General features: G+C 50.0%; 4 protein-coding genes across 4 annotated transcripts; 3 read left to right on the top strand and 1 right to left on the bottom strand.

The window, feature by feature from the left end:
• The first annotated feature begins 189 nt into the window (after positions 1-189).
• BC939DRAFT_443441 (hexokinase) lies at positions 190-2,194 on the top strand. The gene is made up of 4 exons (XM_051554541.1): positions 190-469; positions 614-686; positions 808-1,074; positions 1,184-2,194. Exons 1-4 carry the CDS (start codon positions 329-331, stop codon positions 2,119-2,121), a joined length of 1,419 nt encoding a protein of 472 aa, XP_051414984.1. The 5' UTR covers positions 190-328; the 3' UTR covers positions 2,122-2,194.
• Positions 2,195-2,881: 687 nt separating this feature from the next.
• BC939DRAFT_61810 (uncharacterized protein) lies at positions 2,882-4,258 on the top strand. The gene is made up of 2 exons (XM_051561785.1): positions 2,882-3,749; positions 3,844-4,258. Exons 1-2 carry the CDS (start codon positions 2,944-2,946, stop codon positions 4,031-4,033), a joined length of 996 nt encoding a protein of 331 aa, XP_051414983.1. The 5' UTR covers positions 2,882-2,943; the 3' UTR covers positions 4,034-4,258.
• On the top strand, positions 4,259-7,693 carry BC939DRAFT_61811 (transcription factor S-II, central domain-containing protein). Its single transcript, XM_051561786.1, has 2 exons — positions 4,259-4,585; positions 4,694-7,693. Exons 1-2 carry the CDS (start codon positions 4,484-4,486, stop codon positions 7,397-7,399), a joined length of 2,808 nt encoding a protein of 935 aa, XP_051414982.1. The 5' UTR covers positions 4,259-4,483; the 3' UTR covers positions 7,400-7,693.
• Positions 7,458-14,663, bottom strand: BC939DRAFT_61773 (uncharacterized protein). Its single transcript, XM_051561784.1, has 11 exons — positions 14,226-14,663; positions 13,853-14,137; positions 13,585-13,751; positions 13,270-13,484; positions 13,059-13,184; positions 12,726-12,973; positions 12,357-12,632; positions 11,286-12,271; positions 7,846-11,201; positions 7,692-7,743; positions 7,458-7,588 (listed from the first exon to the last, which is right to left on the bottom strand). The coding sequence occupies exons 1-11, from the start codon at positions 14,301-14,303 to the stop codon at positions 7,516-7,518; spliced, it is 5,862 nt and encodes a 1,953-aa protein (XP_051414981.1). The 5' UTR covers positions 14,304-14,663; the 3' UTR covers positions 7,458-7,515.
• Between the last annotated feature and the right edge of the window lie 341 nt (positions 14,664-15,004).

Below are 15,004 nucleotides of genomic sequence, written 5' to 3'. Positions count from 1 at the left end.
CCATGCTCATGCTCACTTAAAACAACTCTTTGGAGTTTGGGCTGGGCTGGATCCCCTTCAATTGGAGTCTTGAAAAAAAAAAAATCTCAGTCAGCGCTGAGAAAGCAAGCGAGAGGGCTTAGTCAATTGCTCCATTCTGACAAAGTAATGGATTGATTGCGCCGAGTGCAAATACATACGCTTTGCTTCCTTTCATTTCCTCCTTCTTCAACTCCCCTCCCTTTCTCTTCTCTCCCTCTTCTCTCTCCTTACTGCCCTTGGTCTTCTTGGTCCCTCTCTTTTTTTTTTGTTTGCATTCCCACATTTCTGCTTCATTTCGAAACCAACCATGTCGGTGCCATCGCATGCCAAACCAGAAGTCATTGCACACCTCACCCAGGCCTTTGCCTTCCCTATCTCTGCGTACGACGGCCTCGTTGACCAGTTCATCAAAGAGCTTCATGAGGGCCTAACTCATGAGAATCGTATGGTACTCAATTGATGACTCGATACTGTTCTGTGCTATGTTGTGTAGTTTTTTATCACTCCAGGGTAATCGAAGAATGGCTATGTGTGTGTATGGGATAGTCTTTAGTATTTAATAACCAAATTGTGGTTCTGATCCTGAGCGTAGCCCATGATTCCAACGTTCGTCTACGAACTCCCCACTGGCGAGGAAGCAGGAGTGATCCTCTCACTTGATCTGGGTACGGATGATTTTCATGTTGGCGAAATGTCCATCTGTTGCGAATTTGTAATGCTCTTGGACCAACGAGTACTCACCTCTGTACCCCCCTCAATGATTGCTTCTGCCATTACATAATTTAGGCGGAACAAACCTTCGCGTCTGCAGAACTACGCTCTCGGGCAAGGGCAACTTTGAGATCATCCACAAAAAGTGGACTATCTCCGATACCCTCAAGAAGGGCCCCGGCAAGGAACTGTTCGCTTGGATCGCCGATAGAATCGAAGAGTTCTTGGATGTCCAGTGCCATGCAATTCACAGCGAGAGCAACTATCCCTTGGGTATGACCTTTTCATTCCCATGTGAACAACTCGACATTAACGTGGGTAAACTCTTCGCCTGGACCAAAGGTATATAGGTCTTATCTTTGGCGCGAGAAACAATTTGCACTTGCATGACATCCTGAAGAATGACACTAATGATCTAAAAATGCTTATTTTGTCCATAAATAAAAAACAGGATTCCGAGGCAATGATATCTTGGGGCAGGATGTTGTCAAGGTTCTCCAAGACTGCATTGATGCCAAGAAGCTAAACATTACCGTCAACGCGTTAATTAACGACACTGTAGGAACGCTCTTGGCAACGACGTACAAGCATCCTGGATGCGAAATCGGCATCATCTTCGGCACCGGCACCAATTGCGCATATCTCGAGAGCCAGTCAGAGATCGTCAAGATCAAGTCTGGTGCCGCCAACTACACTTCGCCCACAAACCACCAGGTCATTAACACTGAATGGGGAGCCTTCGGCAACGCGAGTGGCGCACTCCCAGCGAACGAGTACGACAACCGTCTGGATACCAGGAGCAGTCAGCCCGGAAAACAGCGTTACGAGAAAATGGTTTCTGGTCTCTATATTTCAGAGCTTACTCGCCTAGTTATCCATGATCTGGCCGCGAAAGGAGAGCTGTTTGTTGAGGAACCAGGCAAACCCAAGACGGACGAGCAGCTGGGTGATCTGGCCATCAAGGAGAGATTTGACGGCGCAATGATGGGCTCGATCGAGGGAGATGAGTCCACCAATCTAGATACAATCGAACATCACTTCTTGACGAATTACAACCTCAAGACGTCGACCTCTGACCGTGAAACGATCAAATACATCTGTCAGCTGATCTCAGCTCGTTCTGCACGACTATCGGCGGTCGGTATTGCGGCACTGATCAAGAAACGTAAGCTGCTGAACGAGCCCAGGAAAGTGATCGTCGGCATCGACGGCAGTCTCTTCAATAAGTACCCTCACTTTGTGCAACACCTCCAGGGCGCGCTGAACGAGATCTTCAATCCCGCGACGGTGCAGTCCAGGATTTCACTGATCCATGCCGAGGACGGCAGCGGTGTAGGCGGTGCCATTGCGGCATATCTGGCATGTAAGCAGCAGGGACAGCCCGTCTGACCGCCCTTCGTTCGTGCTCCCGAAAATCACGTCAATAACGTCAATAAAGCGGAGTGCTTCCATAAATATGCAACGTCTGAAATTTTGGCGAATCATGAACTTGGCTGCCGTCAAGGGCGAGAAAAAAAATTCCCACCAGTGAACTACATGGCCTTTATTTTTTTTAGCGATAGTGGCACCCAAGTGGTTGACCTAGCTCATGACTAACTGCGGATGGATTGTTCTGTCCACGAATTTCATCCTGATCAACGTTATCCTCTACAGTTCTTAATCAAGTCTTTCACTCGACCCAATGCAGAATACTCCATCATTTTGAACATGGACAAGGCCCTTCTTCTTTCTCGTACGTGTCCTGGTTGCGTTCAGCACGAGTCGCCCTGCAAGCACATATATATGGTATCAAGGATCTACAGAGGCATGGAGATTAACTACGGCAGGGGGCCTATACTTCCTCAAGAGCCACAAGAACCGATCGGTATTAAAACGAACTCGAAGACCATTTCGAACCCCCTCTTGAAAACCTGCTTTCACCGCTACTCCGTCTCCAACTACAGGCAATGAGAGCTAAACAACAGGAAGGATAGAGAAGAGTGAAAGAAGCTGAAGTTAAAGAGGCATTTCAGGAATGTGAACGCGAGCTGGAAGATGCTTTGACGCGGTGGTAGGAAGGATAAAAATGTAATTTTTCGTCTCTTCGGTGACGTAGTTTTCGCGGCCATTGTCCTGGAATCCTTGACCTCACTTGACGTCGCCTGTTATCAAGCCGATCAACCCACTCTGCGAATCTGCTGAAGCGACCACGTCCGAATTTAAAATAATACTATGGCGGACTCGACACAACAACCTGATTACTATCTACACCTCGATCTAGCCGGAGCCGAGATGGAGCCGCAGCCTCATACTGACGGCGGGGAAACCTTTCTAGACTTTTCAGAATCAGGACATGAAAACTCACATCAAGACATTTCTGATCAGGATACCAGCCAGTGGCAAAGTGAGGAAGTCAAAGACACAATGAGTGCCACGATATCGGTGGACAGCACTGCTCTCGACAACAACAGCACACCCGTGAGTTTCAATAACTTGATAGAAGCTCAGGTCTCGATAGACACAGGTGCAGTGCATTGGAACGGAGCCCATCAGGCGTACGGGTCGCTTATGGATATGGAACTTGGCAAGATTTCGCCACAGGAGCAGATCACTGGTTGCATCACACCAGACCTCATTTTCCCAGCCGGTAGCCTCTCAAGCGCCGCACCGCCTACTGAGGACATTGGAGCTAAGCAAGGAAGTGACATTTCCGAGGCAACATCGCTTCCGAATATTCCCTCACCCGCCATCACCATCCCTTCGACTTTAGAAAAGTCGGCATCACCGGTGATTCCACAAGCAGCAGCAGCGCTAGTAGCTGTTACTCCACCCAAGGATATCAGAAGGAGCACTAGAGCTAGGCGGCAGTCCAGTTTAGCAGCACAGAGCGAGGAGTATCTTCAGAACGCACAAGGAGTGTCGATAGTTGTTCCGTCGGCACCAGCAGAGCGGGTTACTCGATCTAAGAAAGTTTATTGCTATTGTCAGAAACCAGATGATGGCGAGGTCATGATCCAATGCGATAACTGCCGGCAGTGGTAAGCAGGATGACCTTGTTGCTTGCACTCCATCATTGGATGCACTCACTTTTAGGAAACATCAGCTCATTTTATTTTCTTTGTACTAATATAGGTTCCATGGCGCTTGTGTTGATGTTACTGATGAGATCGCTGAGTTGATGGAGCTGAAGAACGAAAAGTTTTTTTGTGATCCTTGTACAGAAAAGTTGAAAGGTAAGGAATTGTGGTCGATCAATGCTTTGAGGTCCGATGTGTGCCCAAGTTCTTTATTTGGATCCGTATGTCATTTCTTGGTTACATAAAGAATTATACGCTGCGAAACCAAATCAAACACTGGAACGATGTGTCTCCCATATCATTTGAATCGTCCTCGGGATTTCAATCCGTTATCTCTTGTCAACCTGCTTTACTGGCGGCATCATTTGGTCCAATGCTTGAAACGTGTACGCGTGCTTGGTGCATATATTTGTAGCTTGCTCCGCTGAGTCTTTTTTGATCTGCGTGGTCTACTGAAGCACGCATCGCATGTTATTCAGGGCTACAGCGCGTTCTCCATATCATAATCGCAATGCGAGGATAAAGATTCTTTTTTGCCCGGACTCTAAAGCAACGCATGGATGATTTCGGTTGCGACATTTTTTATCCGGGATGATTCGTTTGTGTGCGTCCCATCTATACCATTTGGGTCCAAACGTCTTTAACAAGCACCTATTGACGCGACGTTCTGATTTTATTTCCTATTTCATATACTTATGTACGTCTGCCATCGGCGAATCTCATCTATCCGCTTTGCTGTTGGCGCGCTTATAGTTCGAGCAAAAAGCCAGCTTGGGCAAAAGACATCAAATCTTTCAGTAAGCAACCTATCTAATTTTTCATGTCGCACCGCCATCGGTTCCAAACAATATTGCTGATAATCCTTCTTTTTTTTCTTCTTTTTCTTCCTGGTACTACAATAATAGAATGCACGAGATTGCGCGCTTCCAACATGCCTGAATGAGGCCAGAGCTACGAGTGACTACTGCAGCGAGGAATGTGCTATCAAGGGCATCGAACTCGAGGCGCTACAGGCAGTGATGAACAAAGACCCTAGGCCGGCAGCAATTATGATCCCACCTGCGAAATCTTCTGCACAAGCTGCCGCAAGAAAACTGTCCTCGCCCGTTCAGCCATTGTCCCCTATCCAACTGAAGTCACCCGGTTCACCCAAGGCCGAACAGAATCCAGTACGATCAACGGCACTCAAGGGCCTCACGGACAGTCTGATGGTTGCGTTCGAAAACAAACCCCAGCAGCAAGAAGCGGATCTGGAGAAGGCCAGTAGACTAGCAGCGGTCATCGAGAAGGAACTCTATATGTTCACGGCGACCCCAGGACAATCCGGCTGTGGAAAGGACTACAAGGCCAAGTACCGCTCATTGTTTTTTAATCTAAAGGACAAAAACAACGAGAGTCTTCGAGCCCGTGTGCTGTCTGGAGAGTTAGAACCCCATGAGCTCGTCCGCCTCACACCTGAGGAGTTAGCTAACCCAGAGCTGCAAAGCATTGCCGAGGAAGTGAGAAAGCGAAGTATTCATGACTCCGTACTCACAATCGAACAAGAACCTTTTATCAAAAAGACCCACAAGGGTGATGTCAGCTACATCCCAGGACCGTCCATGATGAACGAATCATCCTCGACGTCGAGCACCAAACCTGAGGACAAGGATTATGATAAAGAACCAAACCAGGATTTGACAGCGGAGGAAACTCCCGCGGAGGAAACTGTGCAGGCACAGCAGAGCTCCAGCAAGTCGACGCCCGTGGGATCACCGACGACAGATGCCCTGGATAAGCTGCTGGCGAGAATTCAAACTAATAAACGTTCTGGTGAAGAGGTTCTGAATGATGCCCTCACAGGCGAGAAACGCAAGAAGCTGAGCGAGGGAGGTCCGGATGGATTGGCTTGGGTGTCCTCCTCCTCGTCATATCTGCCAAGAGAGCCCTCGCCCTACTCACCGTCGCCATCACCATCAGGATCACCTGCACTATCCTCGACAACTCCACCAGGTTCACCACCACCACTCATGCTGGAGGGAATTGAGCGAAGGCTGAAGAGCGGTGCGTCCTCAGCGAGCAAGCAGGTGCTCCCGGTGTGGCAAGGCACCGTCTACATGCACCAGGTTACCAAGTTCTTCGCTAGGGCTGTCCAAGTTGGCGGGAGCAGAGTCATTCCTGGCCGACCAAGTTCTGATCCTCTCGTGGAAATGATTGCACCCGAATGGGCTGATATCTTGACCAAGACCGTTTCGATTGATGGTCGCATTCCAACCGCAGCCGTAGCGAGCTATGTGGCACAGCAACGACAGTCGGCAACAAAGGAGGTGGTCGTCGTACAGTTTGAACTCGAGGACCCATCCCCGGCATCTTTGGAGAAGCGGAAAGCCGAATTCGACAAGCTATTCCACTACTTCTACGACAAGGATCGTAACGGAGTCGTGCCAAACAAGGGGCGACATGTTAAGGATATGTATTTGGTCCCTGTCGCATCCAAGGATCCGCTTCCAGTGTACCTGCAGAACCTCATGCAGGTCGAGGCCCTAGTCCGTGCGAGAGAGCCCAGGAAGGACGCGTTGTTTGGAGTGCTGATTGTCAATAAAGCATCGTCTCATCACCACAACCGGGACCATCAGCATCATCATGGTCAGTCGCCATCGCATGCCAAAGCGAGCTCAAGTCACCACAGGCACTCCGGTGCATCCGCCTCGCGTCCTTACCCAACCCAACATGAACGGCGCGACAGCAGAGAAAGCCAATCGAATGGATATACACGACGTTCGTCCACGGTTCATTCTCCGAGCCAGCAGCCGCCAGCGGTGTCGTCGCTCTTTTCGATCGGAACGCCTATGAGTGCTCCTGCTTCTCCTTCCCAAAACGCAACATCCGCCACGCCAGCAATAACAGCGCCAATCAAGGTGCCGACACTACAAGAACTGCAAGGATTGGTCAACCAACTTTTTCCTGCTGGTAATCCAGGAACCCCTCCGGTTGCGATCTCGAGCCCTGGATCCCAAACTTCTCAAGGATTGACACCTGCAGCAGCAGCGGTTACCGCTCAATTGAGCGGCACGAGCGCTTCAAGCCTTATTGCCGGACTGCCGGCCAATTTGGCTATGAACCTTGGCCAGACCATGGCTCAGTTTAACCAACAGCAGAATGTCCCCGTGTCTCATGGACAGCCTTATTTTGCAAGACCTCCGCCACCACCACTGCCTGCTGGTATGCCAATTCCGCCACCAGGGATGCCAGTGCCTCCGCCTGGCTTCCCGCCACTGCCTCCACACCTGCTAGCTCAACAGCAACAAGGGCGGCCGCCTATGCCAATACCACCAGTTCCTCCGATGCCGCCCATGGCTCCGCACCAGCTGCAAGCATTTTTGGCGCAACATCAACTACAGCAGCAGCAAGGACAGCAAGGGCAACAAGGTCAACCTCCGCAAGCAATGCCACCAATGTCACCGTTTGGACCAGGCTTTCACCCACCACCTCCACGTCCAAATCCCCAACATGTACTGCAACAACAGCAGCAGCAGCAATATCAACCGTATCCTCCACCTTCTCAAGGACAATGGCCTGAGCAGACACATCATGCTAGGCCCGATCAAACCCGGAGGCGAGATTGGTCGTGATAAAAAAACAGCAGAGGATACATTAAATATAGTCACTGAATGCACACAGTGAAAATGCACATTGTATTGCTTTTTTTTGAATTCCTTTTTCTTTTCTTTCTTCATTTTACGTTATTCTACTGCTGCAGCTGGATTTGTTGCTTCTTCGCAAGCGACACGAGCGATGAGAAGTTGGGACCGTTAGGATTGCTGCACAGTGGTTGAAGGAGAAAGGCGGTTTGATTATAATTAATATTGCTAATAAAGCAGAATAACACATCTTGCAATATAAACGAATAGACGATTTTCGTACCAAATAGCCCTAAACGCGCCGTTGGGCTTGCTCAGCAATGCCATGGGAGTATCTAGAGTCCGAAAGTGAAGAGAATAATTTAGTCCGCATTAGTTGTATGAGCGCCTGAGTATGTTTTCAGGTTATTCTGCAACAAATATATCATGATCCTTACCGAACTCAACGAGCTTGCCGTGGTCCAGAACCAAAATTCTGTTATGTCGTGCCACGATCTGGTCCAGCCGGTGGCCCACCGAGATGATGGTCGCGTGCTTCAACTCCTGCAAAATAATTTGATCGATCCTCTGTGCCGTCAGATCCGTCACCTTGGATGCACAGTTATCCAGGACCACCACATTCGAACGATGGACCAGGATCCGCGCAAGACTCAGCAGCTGTCGTTCGTTCGTATCGAGCTCCATCCGTGTATCATCCTCCTCATACTCATCGTCATCGTCCGAATCGTTTCCATGGATGCCCTCTCCGTTTATATTCTCGTCTTCTTCCTCCAGAGATTGCAGTAACCGCTGCTCCACCTCCGCAAGGTCGTTTCCGCCGCCCGCAATCGCAGCTCGCAAACCGCGCCCCGAGGAGACCCCAATCGTGGCGGGCGCAGAGGCCGAAGCCTTGTAATCCTTAGACCTGTCTTTACCCTTTTTGTTGGACGTAGCACGGCTGTCCCTAAAAAACTTCTTCCTGTACCGTGTGATCCTTGAGGCCGGTTTAGCCGCGGCAGACGTTGGTCCGGTTGCGTCAGTGACGGCAGACAAATTGGCAGTGGCAGGGGTAATGAGCTCTGTGTCCAATTTGAGTCGGTCGCTCAAGAAACACGTCTTGAGCACGTCGTTTAGCTCTGCATCCTCGTGTTCACCGCGTGGATCCAAGTTGAAGCGAACAGTACCCGCAAGCACGGTTCCACGCGGAGACATATACGAAATGCGAGACCTGAGATCCCCGAGTCCCATTTGCGCAATATCCAACCCATCCACCAAGATCATGCCTAAATTAGGGACTGGATCCTTGTGGAAGGATTTGGCCTTGCCCTTGGACCAAAATGCCAGCGGTGATTTTGTATACGACGTCGATGTTATTGATGATGAAGGACCAGAACCTTGAGCGACCTTCTTGCTCGCAGCAGGATTGACCGCTGCAGCTGCTCGGATGCGTTCTTCCTCAGCAGAGTCCCAGATGCGGAACAAACTCTGAATAAACATAATTTTGCCGCTCTTCGACTGTCCTACAACCGCAATCTTCTCACCAGGCTGGATCGAGCAGGTAATAGGTCCGAATCCAACCTCGTTCGTCGCCACTGAATGTGCTGCCGGCTCATGACTATCACTGCTATTCAAAGACAAGGATTCATTCGTCGCTGATGGTGGGAGTGGCGGCAATGGTGCCTCAAACCTGCTTTCAAGTACATCTGTCTGGATGTCAGTACTCGTCTGGTTCAAGGCTTCGAGCTGATCCATAGGTGCACTAGGCTCAGGCACTGCTGCCGTGCTTGTCATGAAGGTTGATGACGGACTCGGAAGTGGAATTAGAGTGGCATGCGGGTTTTCGGAAGTGGAGAAATACCGATTCTGACTGCCGACAATGGTTCCATTGGTAAGAGCACTGCTTCGGCTGGCAGCGCTCAAATGGCTGGTGTTAGAGGCAACAGTGTTGACGGCAGATACCGTGGTGTTGGTGCGGACACTACCATTGTCGCGGGGTGTAGACAGTGAGAGATCTTGGGGCAAAGGAGCACCAGCAACAGGGTTTTGCTGGTAATTTGGATTTTGGGCTGGTCGTTGCTCTTGAGGGAAATCACGCGAAAGGATCTGCACGCCAGGTGCGACAGTGGCCGGTGCTGGTGCCAATGCTGGAGCTGGTATCGGAACCGGTGCTTTGTTGATGGTCCTGTTTAGAATTCCAACGTCATGGAAATCTTCGGACCGGCTGCTTGCATAATGGACATACTCGATAGCACCGCTGTGTGGCCAGCCGGCTGGCGGCTGCTTACTTGGGACCACTTTCGGCGCCTCCTTGTTATCGATGCTGTTCAACTCCTGGACGTAACGCCTTGTTCTCTCAAGTGCCCATTGCAGCCGGTTTCGGATCCTGCCATATCCCAGTAATGAATCCAATACCCTGTCGCTGAACTGCAAAGACAGGTACATCGCTAAGCCCATGAGAACTGGATCTAGATTCTCGATCTTCTGCAGAATCATTATAGCACACGAAAATGGGACGAAAGCCCCAAGGAGTTCGACCTTCCAATGCAACCAGCGATCTGCGCATGCCCCGAAATAGGTCGTCTTCAAGTAAACCTCCACCTGTGCAATACCCGCCTTGATCGCGCGACGCTCCAGTCCATAGCCACGGATTGTTGCCAGTCCTCGGAACGTGTGCTTGAACTGATCCTTGTTCATACGATCTGCCCGAATGGCCATCCTGTGCATCTCCTTGGATAGATCGAGTCCCAAAAGTGCGACAGAACTCAACACGAATAGGACTGCACCAGCAGGAACGAGCATGAACGGCATGATTAGAGCCAGGACCACTAAGATAAGTGTCATCGCCAAAAAGTCGGACGCAAACTGCCAAAATTCCTTGGCCAGTTTCACGTCCAGTCCGCTCAGGTCCCTCTGGAAGCAATCCTTGAGGCCGTTGATGGTGTCTTTTGAGAACAATCCACCAGAGTCTCCGGGTAAGGAGGTAGCTGCCTTCTCAGAATGGGCTTCAAATACGGTGAGACGAGCCGCTGCGATACTCTGGAGAAGTCGTGCGTAAATTCTGTCCGCACCTTTAGAAGCCCCAGATCTCAAAAAGAAGGCGTTCGCAATGACAAACAGCGCACGAGCTCCCGCCAGGGCTGCGAAAATCATGATATAGTCGTAGTGCGTGATCGTTGGTTGTGTAGGGGCATCATCTGAGGGGATATTCCGATATCGGCGTTCATGAATCGTGGTTTGCAGTGGCACGCCGCCATCCCATGCCTCATTCTCAGCCCAGATACCTAACCATCCAATGCGGACCACAAAAAGCGCCTGGCTCAAAAACAAACTCATGAAGGCGCTCAAGAGGAACAGGACTGTGCCCAGGGAAAATATGTATGTGCCAAAGGTCGTCCAGCCAACCTTGAATCCCGCTGCGGTCTCGCGACTCAACGTTGAATCCAGATCATCATAGTCGCTTAGGCTGCTCATTTTGTTCAGTGGAAGATTAGTGCTCTTGGAGGGTCGAAGGTCCCCTGCGTGTGCGTTGAACGGGGTAGAATCTGCTAGTATTTGCTGAGGTTGGTCCATCCTGGGAGGAAGCAAACCCATGTTTGCAGGAACGCTGGCACCAGGAACGATAGTTGTGGGGATTGAAGTCGAGCCGGGTGCCTGTCGAATCCAGCCTTGACTAAGGACATCCCTGACAGATCCGTGACCCAAGACAATGCCTTGATCCAGCCCAACAACAAAATCCACATCGTTCAAGTACGTCTTGACATGAAACTGGTTACTGACAAGAATCCTCGTCTTGTTTTGCGTAAGGGGTCCTAATCTAATGTTTGACGTTCGAGATGTGGTTTTGTCAGGGAACAGTGCTTAGTGCCATCCTTGAATCTCTGTAAGCAGGCAAACATACATGCAGTTCTTCCAGATGAAATGACGACTCTTGAGATCCACGAAGCTCAGGCAGTCGTCCATAAGGATATGTGAAACGTCAGAATAGATAGCGCGCGCCAAAGAAATGCGCTGCTTCAATGACATGGACCAGATCACACGTTTGTCTCCAATGATGGTCATATCGCCCTTGGACAAGCCTTTCAGTTCATCCTCGAGTACACAGGCCCTCAAGACCTCATTATAGCGCTCTTCGTCCATGGGTGTTCCGAACAAAACCGTGTCCCGGATTGTGCTGCGACCTGTACTGCCTCCAGTGATACTACCGCTTCCTCCGATCTCCAGCCAGGGATCCTGCGCCACATAGGCAATATCGCTGCCGTATCCCTGTTTGCCATGGTAGTAGTCCTTTCGGGGGAGGTAAATCTTTCCAGAGACGCGTGTCATTTCGCCAATCAACGCCAGCAACAGTGCCGATTTGCCCGACCGTCTAGTACCAGTGACCAAGGAGACCTGTCCAGGCGGGAATGATAAATTGAGATTCTTAAGCACAAACTCCCCCTCAGACGCTGTGGCTGAACCAAGACCTGTGCCGTATTTCTGATGCGCGTTCGGCGGCAGGTAGGGAGCCGGCTGAATAGGGAGCGAGTATCCAAAGAGCGACAACGTCCTGACGATCCAATTTGTCTTGGCTTGGCTTGCATTCTGACGAGAATTTTCGGGCAACTTCTTGTTGCTTGGAGTCTGTCGATCGCCATCCTCGCAATCGTCACTATCCTCGGGTTCTTCGACAAAAATAAGTTCGTTACTGTGACGAGGAGGTTTTGCCACAGGCCAGACGAATGTTGCGTTAACGAAACCAATAATGGGGATGTTGGCCCTCCTCGCCATTTCCCTGTCCCTGATAACTGCTGTGTCGCGCTCATTCTCGTCATCGCCCAGGAAATCATTGACCCTGACCACTGAATCCAGCATTTCCTTGAGCGTAATAATGACCGCAGGTAACGACTGTGCATCGTGAAACAAGAGATATTTAGTCGCCATATAGAAAATGCAGGTTCGTGTCAAGATGGCGATAAGGCGTGCGGCTTACGTTGATAGCACTCGTCTGTATGTCGACCAGGATCAAGATGGTGAACAGGAGCGCAGGGGTCAGAAGCTGATGGAAATAGAGTGAAAATACGCTAAGGATGATGATTACGACAAATGCATGGATAAGATCTCCGCCCAGAGGCACAGAAATCAAGGCCATCACGGGCTGGGATGTCTTGGAATTAAGCTTCCGCTCTTCCTCGCGCGCCTTCAAGACCTTGCTTAACAGAATCTCCTCCCAGCCAAGATACTTTATAGCCTTCAGGTTCGCCAAGAACTACAAATAGATAAGCAGGTATGAGATTAATGGCCTCCGGAATGTTACAGAGATAGCATTCAATATCGTATAAACCTGCACTCGAGCACCTACGTCAGATACGAGAGCTCCACTTCGCTCCATCTTGGGTGGCGCAGCGTCGAAGCGTCCTGAGAAGAGAAAGCTGGCCAGAGCCGAGATCGGGTACCAAGCGATGACAGCTAATCCGCCAGCCCAGGCAGAATGTCCAATATACCCGTACAGTTGAATAGTCGCGAGGATGAACATGGTTGGATAGATCATCAAATAGAATCCATGCCTCCAACCGTGTCCGATATGCTTCACATCCACGCCCATCAAATCTATTTGCAATTCCACGGCTCATTAGAATCATCTAGGAAACACTTGCGATATCCAGCGAGGCAATAACGATTTGCGGGAACTCACCTGTAATGTCATAGTCGACAGGGTCCATGTCCTTACGCAGGGACATCTTTTCGTAGATCAATCCGCTTGCCATGCCCATTGCTTTTGTTCCGATGCGCTGCCCCATATGTAGACCACGCTGCAGCACTATTGACAAAAAGAAATAGCCATAATAAGCTAATTACCACATGCAAAGGTTTCCGCCTCGCATTACCATAATAAAAAATCATACCTGCTGAGCGCACAACGATGGATACCAGTAAAACAGCGATGTAAAACATCGCTTCGTTGCGATTGTAGGTCGATATGTCTTGTGCAAATTCAAGCAGCTTGAATACCACGAAGGGAGCCACCATGCTCAGTCCTGTCCATGCAAGCGCCCAAACATATTGCTGCGCCAGGTCGAGGCGGAACAAATAGAGCATGGTAACAAAAACTGTGGGCCTTCTGCTCAATAGACATGGTAATATGAAATATTAGTCCATGTGCATAAAGATCCGTGGCGACAAACAATTCATGGGATGTACTTTTAGCGCTGGCCCCGCACCTGTTTTCGAGATAATGTTGGAAATTGGTCTTGATCCTCAAACTCTTGTCGATGGCCCAGACATCCGTCTCCTGCAGCTTACTTCTGAAGGACTTGATCACCATAGGATGTAACCAAGTGAATGCGATTCTGGCATAAAGGGATGAGCGCGTCTCTGGAGATATTACCTACGATAATACGGAAGTCACCGGAGAGCATGAGATGTTGTATACTATGAATGGCATTGTTGAGAATACGTCAATATTGACGAAACTATTTTCTCCCATACCCCTCGGGATCTTTTCTCGGGTCCCTTAAATGGCTGTGGCGAGACAAGCGGCTTCGTAGCCAGAGTGAGAGTCAACATGCTCCCAGAAACCAGGGCCGACAATCCTGAAACCTGATCATCCAGGGTCCAGAGCCCGATAGGCCGCCCAAAGTTGTTGTACAAAAAGTGTATCAGCCCACCTCCTGCAGTGGTGAGGTAGATGATGTCCAGATGTGTCGTGAGACGGTAGGGATTGGAAAGTCGGGGATGGAGTAATGACACGACAGATAGAATCGATGCGTACACCTATTGAAACGCCAAGCAATAGCAATGAGCAGACAATTCAGAGACACACACAGCTACTTCACTTTATATTTGACCGACGAGTCCATACCCAAATGATCCCATGCATGACAGGAAGCCAGAGTGGCCACTCTTCATTGATCTCTCTGCCCAGAAGCTTTGGTCCCATGTTGCTATGAGTAAGATTTCTCGGTGGAGGGAGCCCAGGTCCAGGTCCAGAGTTGCCCAAATCATCCAATTTTTGGGTAGCAAGGTAGACGAAAAGACCGATCTGTGCAAATGCTCCGACGCAGCGAAGAATCGCTAATGAAAAGGTACGTCTCGGTTTTATCAGCCGGTTAGGGTTGGAGCCATCGATATCTAGGTCCGCCTGGCTTTCGCCGTGAACAACAACCTCGCTCGAGAACCGGTTGAAGTGGCGTCTGCGGTCTTGTCGACCGCACTCTGCAGAGATGACAGCCAGCGAGGAAAAGACGATGATACATGTTGGAACCAGCTGCAGCAGACTAGAGAGTGTATGAGTATCCGTTGGTTAAGTGGTGTGGCACATTGCAACTGGTTCAGATAGTGTGCAGAAGGAAGGAGGTTTCGCTTATCTCACAAGAGACGCGACGCGTGCCAGGTACAGAAGGAGTGCAGGAGTACCTGTCTGAAATACATGTCTTTGAGTCTGGAGTACACCTCCACGACCAAGAGCTAAGCGTACTCATGCTGTTGCTGAATACCTAGTCTATTCAAGCCGAATGCTCAGGTTTGAGCAGGTTTAACTGTAATGGAGTAGCGGACAGGCTAAGAGGCAGGAGTAACAACAACGAGGGTATAGAGTGTTTTGTAGTCTATGTTTCCTGCCTGCGGTGGATGAGATTATGG

Source organism: Gamsiella multidivaricata (genome assembly GCF_025024155.1).
Source record: "Gamsiella multidivaricata strain RSA 2152 chromosome Unknown BC939scaffold_14, whole genome shotgun sequence".
In the NCBI taxonomy this organism is placed as follows: domain Eukaryota; kingdom Fungi; phylum Mortierellomycota; class Mortierellomycetes; order Mortierellales; family Mortierellaceae; genus Gamsiella; species Gamsiella multidivaricata.
Note: the sequence above shows the minus strand (reverse complement) of the source record. Positions and strands in the feature narration are given on the sequence as shown.